At 34.9% G+C, this 21,964-nt stretch overlaps 1 protein-coding gene across 10 annotated transcripts in view; it reads left to right on the top strand.

Moving 5' to 3' along the window:
• Nucleotides 1-4,972: 4,972 nt before the first annotated feature.
• Nucleotides 4,973-21,964, top strand: part of LOC135102934 (glucose-6-phosphatase 2-like) — a 17,958-nt gene continuing 966 nt past the window's right edge. The window contains exons 1-8 of one of the 10 annotated variants that reach the window (XM_064008629.1): nucleotides 4,973-5,098; nucleotides 5,353-5,542; nucleotides 6,031-6,142; nucleotides 8,340-8,504; nucleotides 10,452-10,658; nucleotides 12,122-12,252; nucleotides 12,768-13,019; nucleotides 21,202-21,320. In XM_064008629.1, the coding sequence (XP_063864699.1) occupies nucleotides 6,057-6,142; nucleotides 8,340-8,504; nucleotides 10,452-10,658; nucleotides 12,122-12,252; nucleotides 12,768-13,019; nucleotides 21,202-21,320 (960 nt within the window). In that variant the 5' untranslated portion in view covers nucleotides 4,973-5,098; nucleotides 5,353-5,542; nucleotides 6,031-6,056. Of the gene's footprint in view, nucleotides 5,175-5,196; nucleotides 5,543-5,727; nucleotides 5,884-5,917; nucleotides 5,947-6,030; nucleotides 6,143-8,339; nucleotides 8,505-10,451; nucleotides 10,659-12,121; nucleotides 12,253-12,767; nucleotides 13,020-21,201; nucleotides 21,321-21,964 lie in introns of those variants that run through there. The other 9 variants (XM_064008634.1, XM_064008632.1, XM_064008628.1 and 6 more) reach the window with 9 other exon arrangements.

Raw genomic sequence — 21,964 nt, 5'->3', positions numbered from 1 at the left:
CTTCTGCCTTTCCCTAAAAGCATAGAAACTAAGATTGTGTGTGTGTGTGTGTGTGTGAGAGAGAGAGAGAGAGAGAGAGAGAGACTTATTTATACCTAGTATATTTGTACTAACAAGATACACAGCATTTAAAAATTCTATAGCTGTGAGTTGCAATGTGACTGCTTTAGCTCTTACTTTTTTAGCCTCCATTTAATTTGTGTTGTGTGTGTATGTGCATCTTTCCATCTTCCATCCTCTGATTTTATATTAAGATGTTTTATAAGTAACTTCCTTGTCATTATATCAGTTTTGTATATGTAGTGCATTGTCCTGTGTTCCAAGCAACATACAGTTTTTGTCAATTAAATCTTAGACATTATTTTCATTAAATTATTTTCATACATAAGGATTTTATAATTTCAGATATAAACAATATCACTTAGAATTATATGGACTTGAGAACGTACATATTTAGCTGATCCCAAGATAAGGTAATCTTCCTCAGAGCCAATTTGTTTTTGTGAAGTGATTCTCTCCCTCATTGACATCTTATTTTCATCTGTGTTATGATTTCCATGGGTTTACCCAATTTGATCTGTATCATTTAGCCTTGTTTCACTGTTCCATCCTTTTCTCTGCTTCTCTCATTCATATTTGAATTTATTCTTATGTTTCTTCTCCATTTGTTGTCTTGTTCATTTCTGCTCCTGTTTGCTGAACAAGTCACAACTCATGGGACAGTGAGAGAAGTCAATTCCCTTCTCATACTTGACATTTTCTTATTCTTCACCATTACTTTCCCATTCCATTCCATTTCAAAGCATAAGGCATAGTAATGTATGAATATTGGTAGAAATTATATCTTTATCTTTATTTAGCTAATGACATTTGTGGTAGAGTGTGGAGTACTAGTTTGAATCATAATGTTACCAGTTTTTAGAAGTTTTATTGTCATTTCAGAGGAAAACGTGATGATGATACACTTTCTTCTCTTCTCTCTCTCTCTCTCCTCTCTCTCTCTCTCTCTCTCTCTCTCTCTCTCTCTCTCTCTCTCTCTCTCTCTCTCTCTCTCTCTCTCTCTCTCTCTCTCTCTCTCTCTCTCTCTCTCTCTCTCTCTCTCTCTCTCTCTCTCTCTCTCTCTCTCTCTCTCTCTCTCTCTCTCTCTCTCTCTCTCAGTTACCAGTCATGGTTATAAAGAACACACACACACACACACACACACACACACACACACACACACACACACACACACACACACACACACACACACACACACACACACACACACACACACACACACACACAAAAGAGACCTGACCTTCCTTGTTGTCATGCAGTGAGGTCACAATTTTTAATAAACTTGTGCATATGTTTTATGTTAGATACCTTGCTTCATCTACAGGTGCAAAGAAAGCATTACAATAATGTGATGATTAGCACTGCAGCCTATATATATATATATATATATATATATATATATATATATATATATATATATATATATATATATATATATATATATATATATATATATATATATATATATATATATATATATATATATATATATATATATATATATATATATATATATATATATATATATATATTGCTGCTTAGTCACATCACCCACTAAGCACTAGTAATGATGGCGAAAGCTAGACAGATAATATGTGCAGTAGCTTAAGCATATGTGACTGCAGGTTGTTCATTTACAAGAATTCATTAGATATTTATCATTCCAGACATGGTACTCATTCAGTTTGACTAAAGTTTTGATTGAACAAAGCTGTGAAGTGAAATGTTATAAAACAGTGCCACTATAGAAACATTACAAATGCAATGTACTACCAAAAGCTTCCTTCCGATATCTATATAAATGAGTTGACATTACATGTGATAAAAATGGCCAACTCAACATTTCTGTTTCTGGTTGCAATCTTTGATTTTGATCCAGATATGTTACATCGCCTTGAAAATTGGCATTTTTTGGTGATGCCTACATGGGTAATAATTTACTGATTAATATCAGCAGCTACTATTGTGATGCAGTAAATACACCAACATATTTATTCTCTGTGTAATCATATATGTATTGCTCTTTGGATTGTTTTCTTCCTGATGAGTAAATAAGTTTCATGATGATATACATGAGGCTTATATATATATATATATATATATATATATATATATATATATATATATATATATATATATATATATATATATATATATATATATATATAGCAAATGTGTTCAAGTATTTTACATATTACATTGTTATTAGACCTTTACATGCATAGATCATAAAACATAATTTATTGACAGTTTAGGTTACACATGTAGAAGGCCATAAACATTGCATTTAAGATGTAATTTTAAAATAGCTGTGATATACATGTAATTTAACAATTAAATATGTATTTTGTTATACATATACCAAAATCATTTGGAATAGGTGCCATATATTAGAACATTAATAATCTTTCTTAATTGTTAAAAGTTATTTACATCATAGAAAATGTAGAAGAAATTATGTAGACTTACTGTTTATTGATATAGGCACCTCCACGGTGGTGTCGTGATCATCCTTCCCTGATGTATAACTTCGAGTGTAGGTATAACCCTGACTCAGAGAACTTGGGTAGAGGATGATGGTAAAGGAATACACAGGATACTTTGAATGTTGTTACCCTCCATCATAAAAATAAATAGTAAATAAGTAATAAAAGAGGAGTCTAGAAATATCAGCATGAACATTTTATTATCTTTTGTTTTTGCAAGTCATCCAGTGACAAAAAAATGCCCCATTCTCTAGCCTACACTGGAAAGAATGAACAAAGAATACTGTATCATGTGTTTTATCATTAAGAAAATTTCCTTCCATTACAGTGTACATATGGCTATAATGTATCATCAGTATTGCCATAAATAAAATGGCCTAACCAGCTGGAACTCTGATTTACTCAACATTTCAGGAGTAGTGAATAAGCAGACATATTTTTCAAATTATTTGTTGTCCTTGGTAAATCAATGCAGTAACATCATAAAGACTGAAGGGTTCTTTAACATATTGGACATCTTCCAGTTTGATGCAGTAAATGGACAATTGTGTAGAATATAGAACATAATGCAGAAAATGCATCCAAACAGGCACCAGACTGTTACAGACTCCTTGCTGTGATATTAGTATCTCCAGTCATGTAAGTATTTATTTTACACTTGTCTCCTTACTCATGTTGTTCTTTATTTTCAAGAACCTTAGGAAAAGATGTAATAACACTGAAAGGAAAAATAATTTGATAGTTCATAAGATGAATGATTTAGGTAGAGAGGTAATTGGAGACATGGAGAGTTTTTGTACAGAAAGTAAGAAGTGTGTGAAGCTGAGTATAAAAGAGGAATGCTCCCCTGTGAATGTTGGTCAAAACAGAAGTGTACTATTGTGTTTCCGTAGTTGGTTAATATCATTATGGATTAAGTGATCAGAGAAGTGACAGGTGGATGAGATTAAAAGATTTAGAATGATTTATGGAAGTCAGAAAAAAATGGTGTTAGTTATTGTTTTGCAGATCATACAACAGTTTTGGGTAGTAGGGACAACCTCACTGTGCTTACAGCCTTGGGAGGATGAACATCAGAAAATAAGGGAAGCTGCAAGAAGTTGCCAGGCCTAAACATGGTAGTCCTCATATCCTCATCTTTAAATTTGTATAATCTTTTTAAATTTCCCAAATTACGCACCACTAACAATCTGCTTACCGAGCCTATTTCATGCATCTATCACTTCATCTATTCTTTCCCATCCTGTTTTTTAAATCTAACTTTATTAAGGTTGAACCATGGAGCTATAATATACGGGTTGAACCCATTGTCTTGTCCTAACCTGGTTACTGACCCTTGCGTCAGCCTTGCTATATCCCCTGTGGTCTTATACCACTTAAGGCCTCTATCAGGTCCCTTTTAACCTACGACAAGGGAGAATACTTTTGACAATGAGGCAAAGTGCCATGCCTTCCTTCTGTTTCATTAAAACACTGGAACATTAATCTGAAGGCAGGTTGGCCGGGAGGAAGTATTCTGACAAGATACGAAAGGCACGACTTTCGATATTTTTCCACAGACCAAGGTGACAAACATGGTACTCCACAATATTTTCGTGTGTTGCACCTACAATACGTACAACCAACAGTCAGTAAGTACATAATGACAATCTATAAGAGTAATTTTGTGGAGCGATAAGAATATAAGAATGAGGAGCAAGTGGCGGAGACTAGTGAGGAGATGCGATCCCCATATAAAAATGTGTATATTCCAACAAAGGAAGAGACAAATATATTAATGGTATAGTAGAACGTCGATTTAACACTGATCGTTTTAAATTTATCGATTTGAAATTGCATAAAAAAATCTATTCGAAACGAATAATTTCGATTTTAAGTGAATGGAAATAGACGCATTTTTTTTTTTTTTTACCGCCACAAGAACCTTTCCGTTAAAACTTTTTTTTTAATTAGTGCGAAATCGATTTAAAACGACCCTAAATCGCCTTAAATCGACGTTTTACTGTACTTTATTTATTCATTTATTATATTATATTTCAATATCACCATCTTAAATATTAACCTCACGTGACTATAACGTGAGTGTTTAGCAGTTCACATCTCAAGGCCAAAGAAAAGACGAAAATAACCACCAGCGCAAGGCGACACACTCACCAATGTAATGTGGAGTTTACAATGATTTTATATATTTGTTTATTTTAGTATTATTTTCTTCATATACATATGTACCCTGATGAAAAATAAACCGTTGAAATTATAGGTGCACAACTGAAGAATATATATATATTTTTTCTTGTATAGCTTTGCTGGGCTAGAGAGAGAGAGAGAGAGAGAGAGAGAGAGAGAGAGAGAGAGAGAGAGTTGCACTCTGAGCATTTCTAGTTTATTCATAGTCATTTTTGTTGACCTACTGGCAGTACTAGTGCAAGGCGTGAAGGCGCCTCTCTGCTCCAAGGGAGGCAGGGAGTCGAACAGGGCTCCTTTGATACTCGGCCGGGCGCTATTTAAACGCCCCGCCTAGCTAGCCCCGCCTCGGCCGGCGTGTTGCCTGTGTAGGTTGACGTGGGTGTACAAACAGAAGTGTGTGGTGCCACGCTGAACTGTTTCACAGTTCGTGTTATTTGAAAGGTGAATGAAAACTTGTAGTCATCTTGGGAAAGGTTGATTATTTTTATAGTAGACGTGGAGTGAATCCAGTGGCGGCATGACGGCAGACGACATCCCGACTATATGCCTAGAAATATTTGAACGGGTGTCCCGCAGCCCATAACACCGATGCTGCTGATTGAATTTTATTCTACCACAGGAAGATCACGGGAGCCAGTTTTGAAGTGTCATCACAGTGTATCCTGCAATGAACCAGTGCCGAGGGCTGACATGGTGCTGCGTTGGGGATCCAGCCTTGTATTGAGGTTGTGGGATGGTTGTGCCCTGCTCCCATTCCTAAATTAAATACATGACATTATATAGGTGGATAGGCAGGTAGATATAGATCGGTACGTATGTTTTTATGACAGTAAATCCTTCACATAATTAAGTAGTTAAGGGAAGAATAGTTTGCTATATTCATTGGTTGTTATATTGAAGTTATATATATATATATATATATATATATATATATATATATATATATATATATATATATATATATATATATATATATATATAAACTCTTGATAAGTACTCAAACATTGCTGAGTGGCGGGAGTATGGACGGAAACACGGGTAAGACTCGTCACTCACCATGGACCCACCACTACTCAAATCACTCACATTATAACAATCAACCAGACATAGTTCAGTCCTGCCGCTTACAACAACCTATCATTCATTAAATGTGAGGTTTGTTCCATAGGTTGAAAGGATTTGTTATACTGTACTTGACATCTACAATGTTGAGGTGATTATACATAGGGTTTACTCATTCAGTTTCATTGTGTCATAATTTAGAGGATAATTTCGTTGATCATGGTTTCCTTTACAGTTTTTTTCAGTATTATATGAGTGGCCATGGCTGAGATTGTCAAAGAAGCCCTCAGTGTGAGTGACAAGTGGCATCTGAAGAGTGTTGATCTAATCTCAACTTTACAACATCAGTGAGTATTACAGATTTAGAGGTTCCAGAGTGCCATTCCTTTAATCCTTTGCTTTGCTTTTGTTTTCCCAAGAGTAAAACAATATGATACAAGTTCACATTATAATTTTGAATGGCACCACTGACTGCAAAAAGCGTGATGGAATAGCTCTGTTTTGTGCATATACATTTATTTTTGTTACTTCAATTCTGTAACAAATGCCATATTCTTATTGGCAGTTAAAGTGTTCAAATTGATTAATCTTTTATGTTATGATGAAATGTATGTAAAAGCCATATTCCCTTATACCAGCTGTAATAAACAATCATTTGAGATGCTGAGAACGTTTTTTTTTTTTTTTTTTTTTTATATATAGGAAGGATACTGGCCAAGGGCAACAAAAATCTAGTAAAAAAAATGCCCACTGAAATGCCAGTCCCATAAAAGGGTCAAAGCGGTAGTCAAAAATTGGTGGATAAGTGTCTTGAAACCTCCCTCTTGAAGGAATTCAAGTCATAGGAAGGTGGAAATACAGAAGCAGGCAGGGAGTTCCAGAGTTTACCAGAGAAAGGGATGAATGATTGAGAATACTGGTTAACTCTTGCGTTAGAGAGGTGGACAGAATAGGGGTGAGAGAAAGAAGAAAGTCTTGTGCAGCGAGGCCGTGGAAGGAGGGGAGGCATGCAGTTAGCAAGATCAGAAGAGCAGTTGGCATGAAAATAGCGGTAGAAGACAGCTAGATATGCAACATTGCGGCGGTGAGAGAGGGGCTGAAGACAGTCAGTTAGAGGAGAGGAGTTGATGAGACGAAAAGCTTTTGATTCCACCCTGTCTAGAAGAGCAGTATGAGTGGAACCCCCCAGACATGTGAAGCATACTCCATACATGGACGGATAAGGCCCTTGTACAGAGTTAGTAGCTGGGGGGTGAGAAAAACTGGTGCAGACGTCTCAGAACACCTAACTTAATAGAAGCTGTTTTAGCTAGAGATGAGATGTGAAGTTTCCAGTTCAGATTATAAGTAAAGGACAGACCGAGGATGTTTAGTGTAGAAGAGGGGGACAGTTGAGTGTCATTGAAGAAGAGGGGATAGTTGTCTGGAAGGTTGTGTCGAGTTGATAGATGGAGGAATTGAGTTTTTGAGGCATTAAACAATACCAAGTTTGCTCTGCCCCAATCAGAAATTTTAGAAAGATCAGAAGTCAGGCGTTCTGTGGCTTCCCTGCGTGATATGTTTACCTCCTGAAGGGTTGGACGTCTATGAAAAGACGTGGAAAAGTGCAGGGTGGTATCATCAGCATAGGAGTGGATAGGACAAGAAGTTTGGTTTAGAAGATCATTAATGAATAATAAGAAGAGAGTGGGTGACAAGACAGAACCCTGAGGAACACCACTGTTAATAGATTTAGGAGAAGAACAGTGACCGTCTACCACAGCAGCAATAGAACGGTTAGAAAGGAAACTTGAGATGAAGTTACAGAGAGAAGGATAGAAACCGTAGGAGGGTAGTTTGGAAATCAAAGCTTTGTGCCAGACTCTATCAAAGGCTTTTAATATGTAACTGTATTTCAACTTTTTGTGTGACTTCTTAACAGTAATGTGAAGCCTGAGATAGTAAGAATTTATACTGGAGTGTATCCATAATTTTATAACATGAGTAACATAAAAAAAAAAAAAAAAATGGTAAGAATTTTTACTTATCTGTATCTTTATTTTTACAACTTCCTCATAGCATAAATATGCAGCCACTTACTATGGACATTAAAGTTTTCTGCTTTTGTTGCTTTCATGTTTCACTAGGTATGTAAAGGCAGTGGCAGTAAGCTAACTTATGGAACCAACTGAGGAATGAAATTGCAAGATCGACCCTGATGTAGAGATTTGTCAAGGATAATAGAAAATATTGATTGAAAAATACATACATGGACTAGGCAGTCTATGTAGAACAATTATTCCTCTTCTAACCATATATTACTTACCCAACCCATTGTTCATGTATTTCATTTTGATAGCATATATTTTTTTTAATGAACACAATGGAGAGGTCATTCTGACTGTCAGCATTTGACTCTAGGTTCTACTATTTAGTTAACTGAAGATTTATTCATTCTTATATTCATTACACAAAGCATGCCACCCCATCAGTGGTATTTCATGGGTGTGAAAAAGGGTAACTGATCTTGTAAAATGAACTGTACTTTGACTAAACTCTTTTCAGCCTGGAGCCCTATGAATCATGGGTAGTTCAAGCCTCAGTATTGGGGGACAACAGGGAAGCTTTCACATTCTTCTTCCCTCTCCTTGCTGGCCTACACAATGAATTAGGAGCACGTACCCTTTGGGCAGCCATACTTGTGGAGTGGTCCAACTTGCTGTTGAAATGGTGAGCTTCTACAAGGATTAGTCATATACCTCTTATGCAACTGAAAATTTTTATTATATCAATGTTAATTTGCATTTTATTGTTTTTATAGTAATGATAATAATGTTGTTTTTATTATTATTATTATTATTATTATTATTATTATTATTATTATTATTATTATTATTATTATTACTATTATTATTATTATTATTATTATTATTATTATTATTATTATTATCATTATTGTTATTATTATTACTATTATTATTATTGTTATTATCATCATCATCATTACCATCACCATCATCATCATTGGCATCACCATCATCATCATCATCATCATCATCATCATCATCATCATCATCATATTTTTATTATACCTTCCCTTATTAGCCCTCAGGATGTAGAGTAGACCTTTTCTAGAGTCATGTTACACACACACACACACACATACACACACACACACACACACACACACACACACACACACACACACACACACACACACACACACACACACACACACACACACACACACAACTGAGGCATGTACACAGTTAAGGCCAAGCAAACTAAGGAACCCTGTCAAAGGTTGTAGTCATGTGCATCTAGTTTCCTTTTCATAATCTGGACTTTGAACTCAAAGAGATTTGCAGAAGGCCAAAAGAAGGGATAAAATTTTCAATCAAATTTTTTTTACCTGATAATAGATGTATCTTCTTTGCTTATAGACACATTACAGGTATGTTTTGTGTTCATAGGAGTGGTGGGAAGACAATAATATTTAACTTTGAAAATATTTTACTTCTAAAGCAATCTTTAGAAAGAAAGAAAACTACACTTTACTGAGTTATATAAACTTTCTGTATACAGATTTTATTTCTACATTTCAAGATTCAAAATTCCATAATTTTGAGAGAAAATTTTTAATAGTGAAATTTGTGTATTTTTCCTTAACAAAAAAGTGAAAAAAAATTAATCTCAAAATTTTTACCCAACAAGATATGCATGTTCCTTGCTTAAAGGAGCCACTTTGTTGGTATATTTTATGTTGATAGGAGCAGTGGGAAGGCAATGATATCTAAATTTTAAAATATTTCCCTTCTGAACAAAGCTTAGAAAGAAAGAAAACTACACTTTACTTTTTAAATACATATTTTACCTCTACATTTCATGATTCAAAATTCCGTAGTTTTCATATAATTTTTTTTTAATCACAATTTTTGTTTTATTTATTTATTTATTTCAGATCTGGATTTGAAACGAAAAATTGAAGAAATCTTCAATCTTAATATTTTTACCTGATAAAAAGATGTATGTTCCTTACTTAAAGGAGACACATTGTGGGGTATATTTTGTGTCCATAGGAACAGTGGGAAGAGAGTAATACATATTTAATTTTTAAAATATTTTGCTTCCAAAGTTTAGAAAGAAAGAGAACTACACTTTACTGAGTGATATAAACTTTCCATATGGGTACATATTTTACTTCTACATTTCATGATTCAAGATTCTGTAGTTTTGTTAGAAATCTTTTAATCAAAAATTTTTTTGTATTTTTTTTCACAGGTCTGGATCTTAACTTTATAATGTGTAATGATACAAAAATAAAGCTAAAAAATATAAGCTAGCAGTGCTGAGAACTTATTGCAGCAGCCATCTGCCAATAATTGTTGCTAAATAGTGATTTCATACCAAAATCCTGAACGCATCCTCATCTGCATCTGCATCTGTGAAGATGTCATAATTTGATATCCACATTTGCATCTGCATCTGATATCTGGTTGAAACTGATATTCTTGTCTGCTTCTGCATCTGCAAAATGTGTACATATGGCATCTGCATGCACATCTGCGCCTGTGGGTCTCTGAATTCTGATATCCAATACATCTCTACTTTGAAGTAGTATTTATGTATGTAATTAGACTTAAGAAAAATTAGTACTACTTCCTTAATTGTCAACAGGATGTTTGTTGGGGACCGGCCTTACTGGTGGATTGGTGAGACTTCTTTGTACACTGATGAAACTCGCCCACAGCTACGAAAGTTTCCCAATACATGTGAAGCTGGTCCAGGCACTCCATCAGGTCATCTCATGATGAATGTGGCTATGTTTTATGTGATCACAAGAGGTATATCTACTGAGTTTATCTGGAAGTGGAAAAGTATAAGGTGAGCATGGATATCATTATAATTTAATCTTGTTTTACTTTTAAATGAAATCTATCACAGTATTGTATTTAGAGCTGAAGCTTTACACATGGTATTTCTGTGTCACACATAATACAAAACAAAGTGCAGTAATTCCTTAAAACATTGTCATTCTTGCTTCCACAAATGTCTTACTCCAATATCCTCTCAAAGTTTAATGCTTATATAAATAGATGAAAATACTTCATACCTTGGCTTAAAAATTACTAATAATGCAAAACCACTAATTTTTTTAGGAAAAGGTTTAGTTTTGATATGTCTCCCATAATGAGTGGCAGTGTGCCCTCCCATTGCTCTTGTCTTCTGGTCTTGGCAAAAAAAAAAATAAATAAATAAATAAATAATAAAAATAAAAAGTCCCACTTCATGCCAGCTCCCATAGAGAAGGCACATAGAATGATCAGAAAACAGAGGATAAATGTGTTAAAACCTCCCTCCTGAAAGAGTTCAAGCCATAGGAAGAAGGAAGTCAGAAGCAGGCAGGGAGTTCCAGAGTTTACCGGAGAAAGGGATAAGTGATTGAGAATACTGATTAACTCTCGCATTAGAGAGGTGGACAGAATAGAGATGAGAGGAAGAAGAAAATCAGCTGATGTAACTGCTTCTGCATCCAGTAGAACATTGAAAATTTGTTATGGTGCTTCTACCAGATACTACCAAAGCAAATTCGCCAATGTAATAATGTTCTGCTACTGTAGCAAAAATTGTTTCACTACAGATATCCCTGAATTTTATACCATAAGGCTTCACAAATCTATGCAGCCATCTCCCTGAATACTATTTACATTTGTTTTCCATATTCAGTTTGTGGTATTTCACTTGATTTTTTTATTTATTTATTTATTATTATTATTTTTTTTTTTTAATGATTATTTAACTATTTTGTAGCATACTTTCTTTTCTTCATTGTCATTCCTATTTAATCAATACAAGGATATATTTTTAAAATTTTTGCTGTATGCAATGCCATTCTATTTCTTGTTAATTTTTGGGATGCCATTTTAACTTTTCAAATAATGAGTGATTAATTTTTCAAGTAATTCAAAGTGATAATTTCCATTGCAGTTTCCTGTAAGATGGCTCACAGGTGCACCATCATGATTAGGTTTCTCTAATAAATCTACTTCCAGCTTTACCAATAATGATAGAGGCCTTATTTTTTACTCATCACATTTTGTGAGCTCTCTAGCTATTTTGAAATTTTTACAACCTTCAAAGTGAAAAATCACAAAAAAAATACAGTGGAATTACAAATGAAAGGTGATGAACTTGTGTAGATATACTGAAGGTGAGCATGTAGCATCTTTTAATAACTTTATCATTCTTCACTATGCTTTGATGCAGTTTTCCTTACTCTTTCAGTGCTTCATATATTCAAGGAAGTCCACTGATGAAATCCGTTTCAAGAATTATTTCTCTTTCAGCAAGTGTAAAAAGACTGTGGTAGCTGCTTCCCTGTACTTTATCTATTTCCTGTGGATAGGAGTTATTTGCATCTCAAGGCTTTATATACAAGCTCATTTTATTCATCAAAACATCTTAGGAATATTTATGGGTAAGTTTTCTTGCCAGATATTCAGTACTGTTCATGCTATGCACCTCTGTAAAAGTACATCTTGCAGAATATTACATGTGAATTATGAATTTTCACATTATAAATTTTCAAGTTGCAATTTCAATTTAGGATTTTTTGTACTGATTTGGTAATCCAGTGATTAGAAAAGAAATAATTTACACAATGTAAAAAATATTTTTGATTTATGGGACAAGGAAGAACACAGTATTAATACTTCCTCATGGCACATTGCTCATCTTCCACTCAGTATTCCACATCTTTTTACTCATAATGAATACTTAAAGTACCTTGTAAGTTATATGATGAAATAAATCTTCTATGTATATGTAGGAATCTTATTCTTACTCAAGTTTTTAAATAGATTGGATTTTTAAGTTATATATATATATATATATATATATATATATATATATATATATATATATATATATATATATATATATATATATATAATATATTAATTTTTTTTATTTATTATTATTTATTTTTTTCAGGACTTGTTGTTGGTAATTTTGCATGGAACAGTCCGGGGATAGTGAGATATAACAAGTTAAAAGCTGTACTCATGGCAGCATTCCTCATCACATCTGCAGTATCAATCTATACGTTATTGCTATCCAAAGGAATGGATCCCCTTTGGACTTTGCCTTTTGCTCTGAAGCATTGTGCACGTGTGGAGTATGTGAGGGTTGACACTCAGCCCTTTTTCATAATGACGAGATTTACTGGAACAGCTTTAGGATTGGGTAAGAAACTAGGAACATAACTTGACTAATTGTTGGTTTCTTCATCTAATGCATTGCACTACATTTCACTACATTTTCCTTCCCATCTATTTTATAAGTAAAATTATTAATACTACATATATTCAGGTATAGTTTCTTGTGAAACCTTGTAGTTAACTTGAAAGGTTGTATTATAGAGTGCCATTTCAGGAGAGAAATCAGATTTTACTTGAAATGATAGATGTTTTTGACATTTTTAACTTACTGGCATATCTTCACTATAAATTGTTGGTTTTCTTAAAGCCAGTTTGATTTTAAATTTGTATATTTAAAAAAAATGCAAACAAAAGGGAAAAAAATTTACACTCCTTTATCAGCTGTCTGAATGTCTCCTCTAAATCTACAATAAATCTATCATTACTGCCAAATAGCAGCTGACTCAAATTCCACTCTCCAGCATCATCTTTCATCAGATGCAAACTTCTGCTTCATATTTTCACATTTGCATCCCTTACAGCAATATTCATTTAAGCATTAAACAACAAAGATTGCATCACACATCCTTGTCATAACACTATTTGAACAGGAAATTATTTCTTCATGTTAGTTTCCACACAGTCACTTGCTGTACTGTTGTTTATATAAAAAAAATTCTTGAACAATATACCACAAACCCATTGCAATCTCAAAAGAATCCCTAATCCCTCCTTATCTTTTCAGTCATGTGGTTTTCTTAAATCCAGGAACATTAAAAATATTACTGTATTTGCCCTGCGCATGAGATGCACTTTTTTCTTGAAAAAAAAAAAAAATAATAATAATAATAATAATTACCCTGCATCTAATGCAGCCATAATACAGATGCCTAGGCCTGTAAGCCTAGGCCCAAAACTGTGGAGTTGAAGCAGTAGTACATTAAGCACAAATATTTCTCTCTCTCTCTCTCTCTCTCTCTCTCTCTCTCTCTCTCTCTCTCTCTCTCTCTCTCTCTCTCTCTCTCTCTCTCTCTCTCTCTCTCTCTCTCTCTCTCTCTCTCTCTCTCTCTCTCTCTCTCTCTCTCTCTCTCTCTCTCTCTTACCAGATTTAGTGGAAATGATAAACCATTAAGACTTGATTTAGTGTTTACCAAGGACATGGAAATTATTGAAACTATGCTCTATGATAGACCTCTAGGTAAAAGTGATCATGTGTCGATGGAATTTATCTTGAAAAATAAAAATGTAATCACTGATGAAAAGATTTAAATATAGTAAAGCTGACTTTGAAAAATTAAGAAAATATTTTTTTGCCGTGGATTGGAAAAACTTTGAAGACGCAGAAGATGTTCGGGAAAAATGGGACGAATTTATAAGGATGTATAATTCTGCTGTGGAGAAATTTGTATCTAGAGGAGGAGTAAATTGTAGAAAGGGTAAAGAATGGGTCAGTACAAAATGCAAAGAGGCTAGAAATCGTAAGCTAAATACTTGGAATAGATAGAAGAAGAGGAAAACTTAGACCAGATGGGAGGAATATATTGATGCTAGAAATAAGTACGTTGAGATAATAAGAATGGAGAGAAGAAACTATGAAACAGATATAATGGATAAGTGTATAAATGAACCCAAACTATTCTTTAGACATGTTAATGGGAAGATGAAGAAGAAGGAAGATGTATCAAGATTGAAAGTTGAAGGAAAAATCTACAAGGATGCACAGGACATGGTGGAGGTGGTGAACAATAGTTTTATATTGGTATTTACTGTGGAAGGGGAGTTTGATACTGAAAGGGAAAAGTTGGTGAAGAATATATGAAGTACAGTCTCAGTCAGTTATGAGAAAATACTTAAGATGATGGAAGAACTTGATGTAAATAAAGCAACTGGTTCAGATGGAGTATCAAATTGGATATTGAAAGAATGTAGAGAACAACTGGCTTATAAAATTCAGTCTAGTGGTGACATCATTATCACAGGGAAGAGTACTGAAAGATTGGAAGAGAGCAAATATTACGCCAATATTCAAAGGAGGAAATAAGGAAAACCCACTAAATTATAGACCAGTGTCCTTGACTAGTGTTGTAGGAAAAATATGTGAAAGAACAATAAAGGAAAGATGGATGCAACACTTGGAAAAAGATAGTTTTGGTAAATTGTCAATTTGGATTTAGGAGGGGAAGATCTTGCTCCATGAAGTTAGTGTCCTTTTATTCAAGGGTAACTGATATTGTGCAGGAGACAGATGAGTGGATGGTGTCTATTTAGACATGATGAAAGCATTTGACAAAGTACCACACTGAAGATTGCTATGGAAGATAAAAAATTATGGAAAAATTGGAGGAAGACTGCTGGAGTGGATGGAGGATTATCTGGTTGATAGAGAGATGAGAACAGTAATACAAGACCAGAATTCATCTTGGCTGAAAGTAACTAGTGGTGTCACACGGGTCAGTGTTGAGACCAATAATGTTTGTAATATATGTGAATGACATAAATGAAGAAATAAACAGTTATATGAATTTATTTGCAGATGATGCTAAGCTGATGAGAAGGGTAGAAAATGTAAATGACTATGGTATTGCAAGATGATTTAAGTAAGATAAATAGATGGAGTAAATCTTGGCAAATGGAATTCAATTTAAGTAAATGTAAAGTAATGGAGTTTGGTAAGAGTAAGAAAATAATATGATATTATGAGATGGATGGTGTGAAGTTACAGAAATCAAAAGAGGAAGTGGATTTGGGAGTAACAGTTACTGAAAATTTGACTCCAGACAGACACATTGATAAAATTACTGGAGAGACAATGAATTTGTTAAAAAGAGTAAGAATGGCATTCTCATATTTGGATGAAAGAATGATAAAAAAGTTGTTGATTTCCATGATATGACTAAGATTGGAATATGTGGCAGTGGTGTGGTCTCATATAAAGAAGAATATTATAAAATTAGAAAGAGTACAAAGAGCAGTCACAAAGATGGTTCTGGAGTTGAGTAAGTTGACCTGTGAAGAGAGATTAAGAATGTTGGAAATTCCTACCCTTGAAAATAGGAGAGAGAGAGAGAGAGAGAGAGAGAGAGAGAGAGAGAGAGAGAGAGAGAGAGAGAGAGAGAGAGAGAGAGAGAGAGAGGCGATTTAATAAACATCTATAGAATGATAAATGGTATGGAAAATGTGGACGAAGAATGTTTTATAACTTTAGACACACAAAGTACAAGGGGACACAGTAAGAAGCTGAAGAAAGTTACCCGTGGAAGAGACATCAAGAAGTATAGTTTTAATCACAGAAGTGTGAACATATGGAATGAACTCAGTGAAGACGTCAATGCTGTAACTGTCCATGCTTTTAAGACCAAACTGGATAGATATAGAGACGGGATATTATGAGATTACTCCCCTGCCATAAACCACAACTAGGTAAACACACACACACACACATACACATACACAAAACACCTGATCCATTCACTCCCAGCAGAGTTGATTTTTGGGGAATCTACAAAATTACCTGGACCTAGAAGAAGACAACATCACCATAAATACTTAGAGATGTGGTTTTTAGGGTCTGAATAAGTCAGTGTGGTCCTGTAGGAGGAAACAGTGTTGTATTTTTCAGGGCTTCAGCCGACTTGGCCCAAGTTTCAAAACAAAGATGGCCAACTTATTATCAAACTCCAACAGAAGTTAAATGAACTTTGATGAATTTAATGAAAATGATTGATATGAAAGTGAGATAGGGTTTCTGAAAATGATACTCAGGAAAGTGGAAAGCGATGCAGAACAGCAGAAAAGGAGATGGAAGTAGTGTTGCGAGTGGTAAAAACCCTTCAGGACAAACTGGAGAAGAACCTTGGAAAAAATGGTCAAATATTCAAACTGAAATCTGAACTGGAGGAAATGAGAGTGAAAGAACAGCACATTACTAAGAAAAATGAGGAATTATAAAACAACATGGGGAAAATGATGAAAGAAAATAAAGATTTGAAACCAGAACTAGTGAAGGGTGAGAGAGAGAGTCAAAGATGAAATAAAAGGCTGGAAAATTGAAAATGATAAAGCAAATGTTGACTTTAAGGAAATAATTGAAAAACAACTGAAAGAAAAAAATGAAAATGCAGAAAATGAAGTGGTGAAGGCACTGAAAAACAATGAAGATCTGGTAAGAGATGCAGCAGATAAGAAGAAAAGTGTTATAGTTTATGGAATAAAGGAAAAAAATATACAAACTGAAAAGAGAGAAACAAAAACAGTGAGGGATTTGTTGAAGAAACTAAATGATGAAGATAATACTAAATTTGAGGAAGAAGTGGAAGAAGTTATTCAACTGGGACCTTATGTGGAAGGCAAAACAAGACCCATGAAAATAAGACAAATCACAACAAGCAGCAGAAGAGATACTAGAAAGAACATTCAAACTAAGGGAAATAAAAAATTTCAGATATATACATTAAGAAAAACAGAAGTGAAAAAGAATGGTAAAAAGCTGAAATAAATGTATGAAGAGGCTAAAGGGAAAAATTAATCAAGAACAGAAGAAAAGACTAAATTTTTTGGGGCAAGTTTTTGAGAGACAGAGTGAAGAAATGGTACATAAAGGGAAAGGAATAAATAAAAATAAAATAGAGAAAAATAGTAAAAATGAAGGGCTAAATGTGATATATACCAACATAGATGGAATAGAACACTGGAATTACAAGACTATTTAAAAGAAAAGAATCCGAAGGTGGTGTGTTCATCGGAAACAAAGCTAAAAGAAGAAAATCAGATTATCATTAACAATAACTACAATATGTGGAGGAGAGACAGGATTGGTAAAGGAGGGGGAGGTGTAATGATAATGACAAGAAATGAGGTGAAGACGAAAATAGTGAATTATGGGGAAGGAAAAGCAGAAACAGTGATTGTTAACTTGGAGGATAACAATGGATATGTACTTTTTTTTTATGTAGGAAGGACACTGGCCAAGGGCAACAAAAATCAAATAAAAAGAAAAAAAAAGCCCACTGAGATGCCAGTCCCAGAAAAGGGTCCAAAGCAGTAGTCAAAAATTGAAGGATAAGTGTCTTTAAACCTCCCTCTTGAAGGAATTCAAGTCATAGGAAGGTGGAAATACAGAAGCAGGCAGGGAGTCCCAGAGTTTACCAGAGAAAGGGATGAATGATTGAGAATACTGGTTAACTCTTGCATTAGAGAGGTGGACAGAATAGGGATGAGAGAAAGAAGAAAGTCTTGTGCAGCGAGGCTGCAGGAGGAGGGGAGGCATGCAGTTAGCAAGATCAGAAGAGCAGTTAGCATGAAAATAGCAGTAGAAGACAGCTAGAGATGCAACATTGCGGCGATGAGAGAGAGGCTGAAGACAGTCAGTTAGAGGAGAGGACTTGATGAGACAAAAAGCTTCTGATTCCACTAGAAGAGCAGTATGAGTGGAACCTCTCCAGACATGTGAAGCATACTCCATACATGGACAGATAAGACCCTTGTACAGAGTTAGCAGCGGGGGGCTGAGAAATATCTATGATCCATCATGATAGATGATAGAGAAGCATGTAGAAAAGATATGCAGAGTTACTCGTACATATAGAATGGTGAGAAATATTGGAATAGTATTCCGCTACATGGATAAAGATACGATGAGAAAGATAATTACCACTATGATTAGACAAAAGCTGGAATATGCTGAATCAGCATGGTCTCCCTGCAAGAAGAAACATGTAAAAGAACTAGAAAGGGTACAAAGATTGATAACAAAGATGGTTCTAGAACTGGAAGAATTAACATGTGGACAGGATAAAGGAAGTGAATCTACTAACATTGGAACAAAGAAGAGACTGGGAAGATTTAATGCTGATATATAAATTGTGGAATGGAGTGGAATTGATAATGAGAAACTACTGCTAAGAGAAGTAGAAAATACCAGATACACACGAGGCCACAGCAAAAAAAATTAAGAAAAGAAGATCCTTGAATAACATAAAGAAATATAGTTTCCTACAGAGGAATATAGAAGTATGGAAGCTAAGTGAGGATGCAGTATTGGCAATGAGTGTGGACAACTTTAAGGAAAAACTAGACAAGTGTAGATATGGAGATGGGACCATATGGGTGTAGCTCAGGCCCTGTAGATTGCAACTAGGTAAATACACAGAGAGAGAGAGAGAGAGAGAGAGAGAGAGAGAGAGAGAGAGAGAGAGAGAGAGAGAATGGAAAGAGGGAAGGTGGTTGGGTGGGAAGGAGGGAGGGAAGGGGAAGGAGGTCAGTAAAGAGAGAGGGAGGGAAGGATAAAAGGGAGAGGAGGGTAGTGAAGGGGGAAGGAAGGCTGGAAGGGAGAGGAGGATAGTGAAAGGGGAAGGAAGGTTGGAAGGGAGAAGAGGGCAGGAAGAGAGGGAGAGGAAGGAGAGAGGGAGGGAGAGGAAGGAGAGAGAGAGAGAGAGAGAGAGAGAGAGAGAGAGAGAGAGAGAGAGAGAGAGAGAGAGAGAGAGAGAGAGAGAGAGAGAGATATCAAAACACACACACACACACACACACACACACGTAGTTTTAAATGTGATGGTACTGTACAGCCAAAGTGCTGCATTACACCAGATATGAGGACAAAATACACACTCTTAGGGATTTTGGTGAAACGTTCACTGTTGCCTTAGACATATCAAAAGCTTTTGATAGAGTCTGGCACGAAGCTTTGATTTCCAAACTACCCTCTTACAGCTTCTATCCTTCTCTTTGTAACTTCATCTTAAATTTCCTCTCAAACCATTCTCTTGCTGCTGTGGTTGATGGTCACCATTTCCTTAAGTCTATTAATAGTGATGTTCCTCATGGTTCTGTCCTGTCACCCACTCTCTTCCTATAATTCATCAATGATCTTCTAGACTAAACTTCTTTTCCTCTCCACTCCTACACTGATGATACCACCCTGCACTTTTCCATGTCTTTTTGTAGACGTCCAACCCTTCAGGAAGCAAACAGCTCATGCAAGGAAGCCACAGAATGCCTGACTTATGATCTCTCAAAAATTTATGATTGGGTTAGAGCAAATCTAGTAATGTTGAGCACTTACAAAAATCAATTCCTCCATCTATCAACTCTACACAACTTTCCAGATACTATCCTGTCTTCTTCATTAACACTCACTCTATTCCCCTCTTCTACACTAAACATCCTTGGTATGTCCTTTACTTATAATCTAAACTGGAAATTTCACACCTCATTGCTAGCTAAAGCAACTTCTTTGAAGTTAGGTGTTCTGTGTCATCTCTGACAGTTTTTTTTTGCACCCCTCTCCACCCCTATCCCCCAACTGCTAACTCTGCACAGGGACCTCATCTGTCCATGTCTGGAGTTCGCTTCACGTGTATGAGGGGAAGTTCCACTCATACCACTATTTTAGAGAGGATGAAATAAAAAACTTTTCGTCTTATCAACTCTTCTGACTGATTGTGTTCAGCTTCTTTCTCATTGCCACAATGTTGCAGCTCTTGCTGCACAAGACTTTCTTCTTTCTCTCATCCCTATTCTGTGCATCTCCAAGAGTTAACTAGTATTCTCAATCATTCATTCCTTTTTCTGGTAAACTGGAACTCCCTGTCTGCTTCTGTATTTCCTTCTTACAATGACTTGAACTCTTTCAAGAGGGAGGTTTCCGGACACTTATCCTCTGTTTTTTTTCATTGATCTGACTTTTTTTTTTTTTATTATTATTATTATTATTCTATCTGACATCTCTTTGGAAACTGGCATTAAGTGGGTCTTCCTTTTATTAAAATTTCTTGTTGCCCTTGATCAGTGGTCCTCTTACATAAAATGCACATACACACACTATAATTTTTTTTCAATAAATTTGTGATGAAACATAATAAGCATTTTTTTCCACTAAACATCCTTGTAAAATAGGAGTGTATCTTATGCAGAGATGTGTGTAATATGCCGGCAAATACGGTACTTCCCTTCCTTTTGTTAAATAAAAAATTAATTAAAAAATAATTATATAACTGATAAGCCAGTATTGTTAAATTATTGTGATAGTTTATCTTGATAATGCCCACCTGTTCCTGCCTCACAAGACACCTGGTTCATTTAATCCCTTGCTCTACTAAAGCCACACTGTTCTTCATAAGTCATTTTCTATGTAACCGTTGAACTTTCTATGCATTATTGTGTATATCAGATTTATTTACCTCAATATTTTTTTAAACTGTAATGTGCTAATAAATATTTTCTGTTCACAGGTTTAGGACTGTCTTCTGAAAAGAGGCTTGTAGTATTGAATTCACCAAGAAACATCATTCGCACCATCCTTACCATGAAAGCAGGAGTTATTCTTGGGAAGATAGCATCACTGATTCAGGTAATGATTACTGATAAAGATTAAGTACAACTTATGTTATATATATATCATATACCTAATCCAAAGCTCAGTCTGAATATATCTTTATACATAATGTTGCACTACCCACTTTTAGATATGTGTTAAAACAGGTCATTCTTTAAGAAACCATTCACATTCACCTTATATGAAGACTGGAGTCATTCTTGGTTATGGTTCCTTTCTTCATTCACATGAAGATAATTACTGTAATAGTAAATTCTTTAATAGGGGTGACTACAACAGAAAGATCTTAATTTTTCTTTTGTTTACAAAATATCAGACACTCTGCATTGACACTGCTGCTGCTGCTCAACAATATCTAATCACTCAGACTCCAAACCTTTCCTTGGGGTCAATAGGCTGGATTGTGGGAAAAGAAGCAGTGTTGCAGATGTTGCATTACCTTTATTTACAAACACTTCTGCAACATTGGCCCACATGGTTTTGTTAAAATTGTCTTTGGATTTTTTCCCCACATTGAAACCAACTACATATGTACTTTTGAAATTGCATGGTTGGAATTTACTTCCATAGTGGGGTTTAGTGTATTTTGCCTTTCTTGCACATTAGGTTGCACATGATATGCATCCTATATCTTATAGCTTCTCCATATTTCAATATTT

The sequence above is a fragment of the Scylla paramamosain genome, chromosome 8 (assembly GCF_035594125.1).
Source record: "Scylla paramamosain isolate STU-SP2022 chromosome 8, ASM3559412v1, whole genome shotgun sequence".
Taxonomy (NCBI): domain Eukaryota; kingdom Metazoa; phylum Arthropoda; class Malacostraca; order Decapoda; family Portunidae; genus Scylla; species Scylla paramamosain.
Note: the sequence above shows the minus strand (reverse complement) of the source record. Positions and strands in the feature narration are given on the sequence as shown.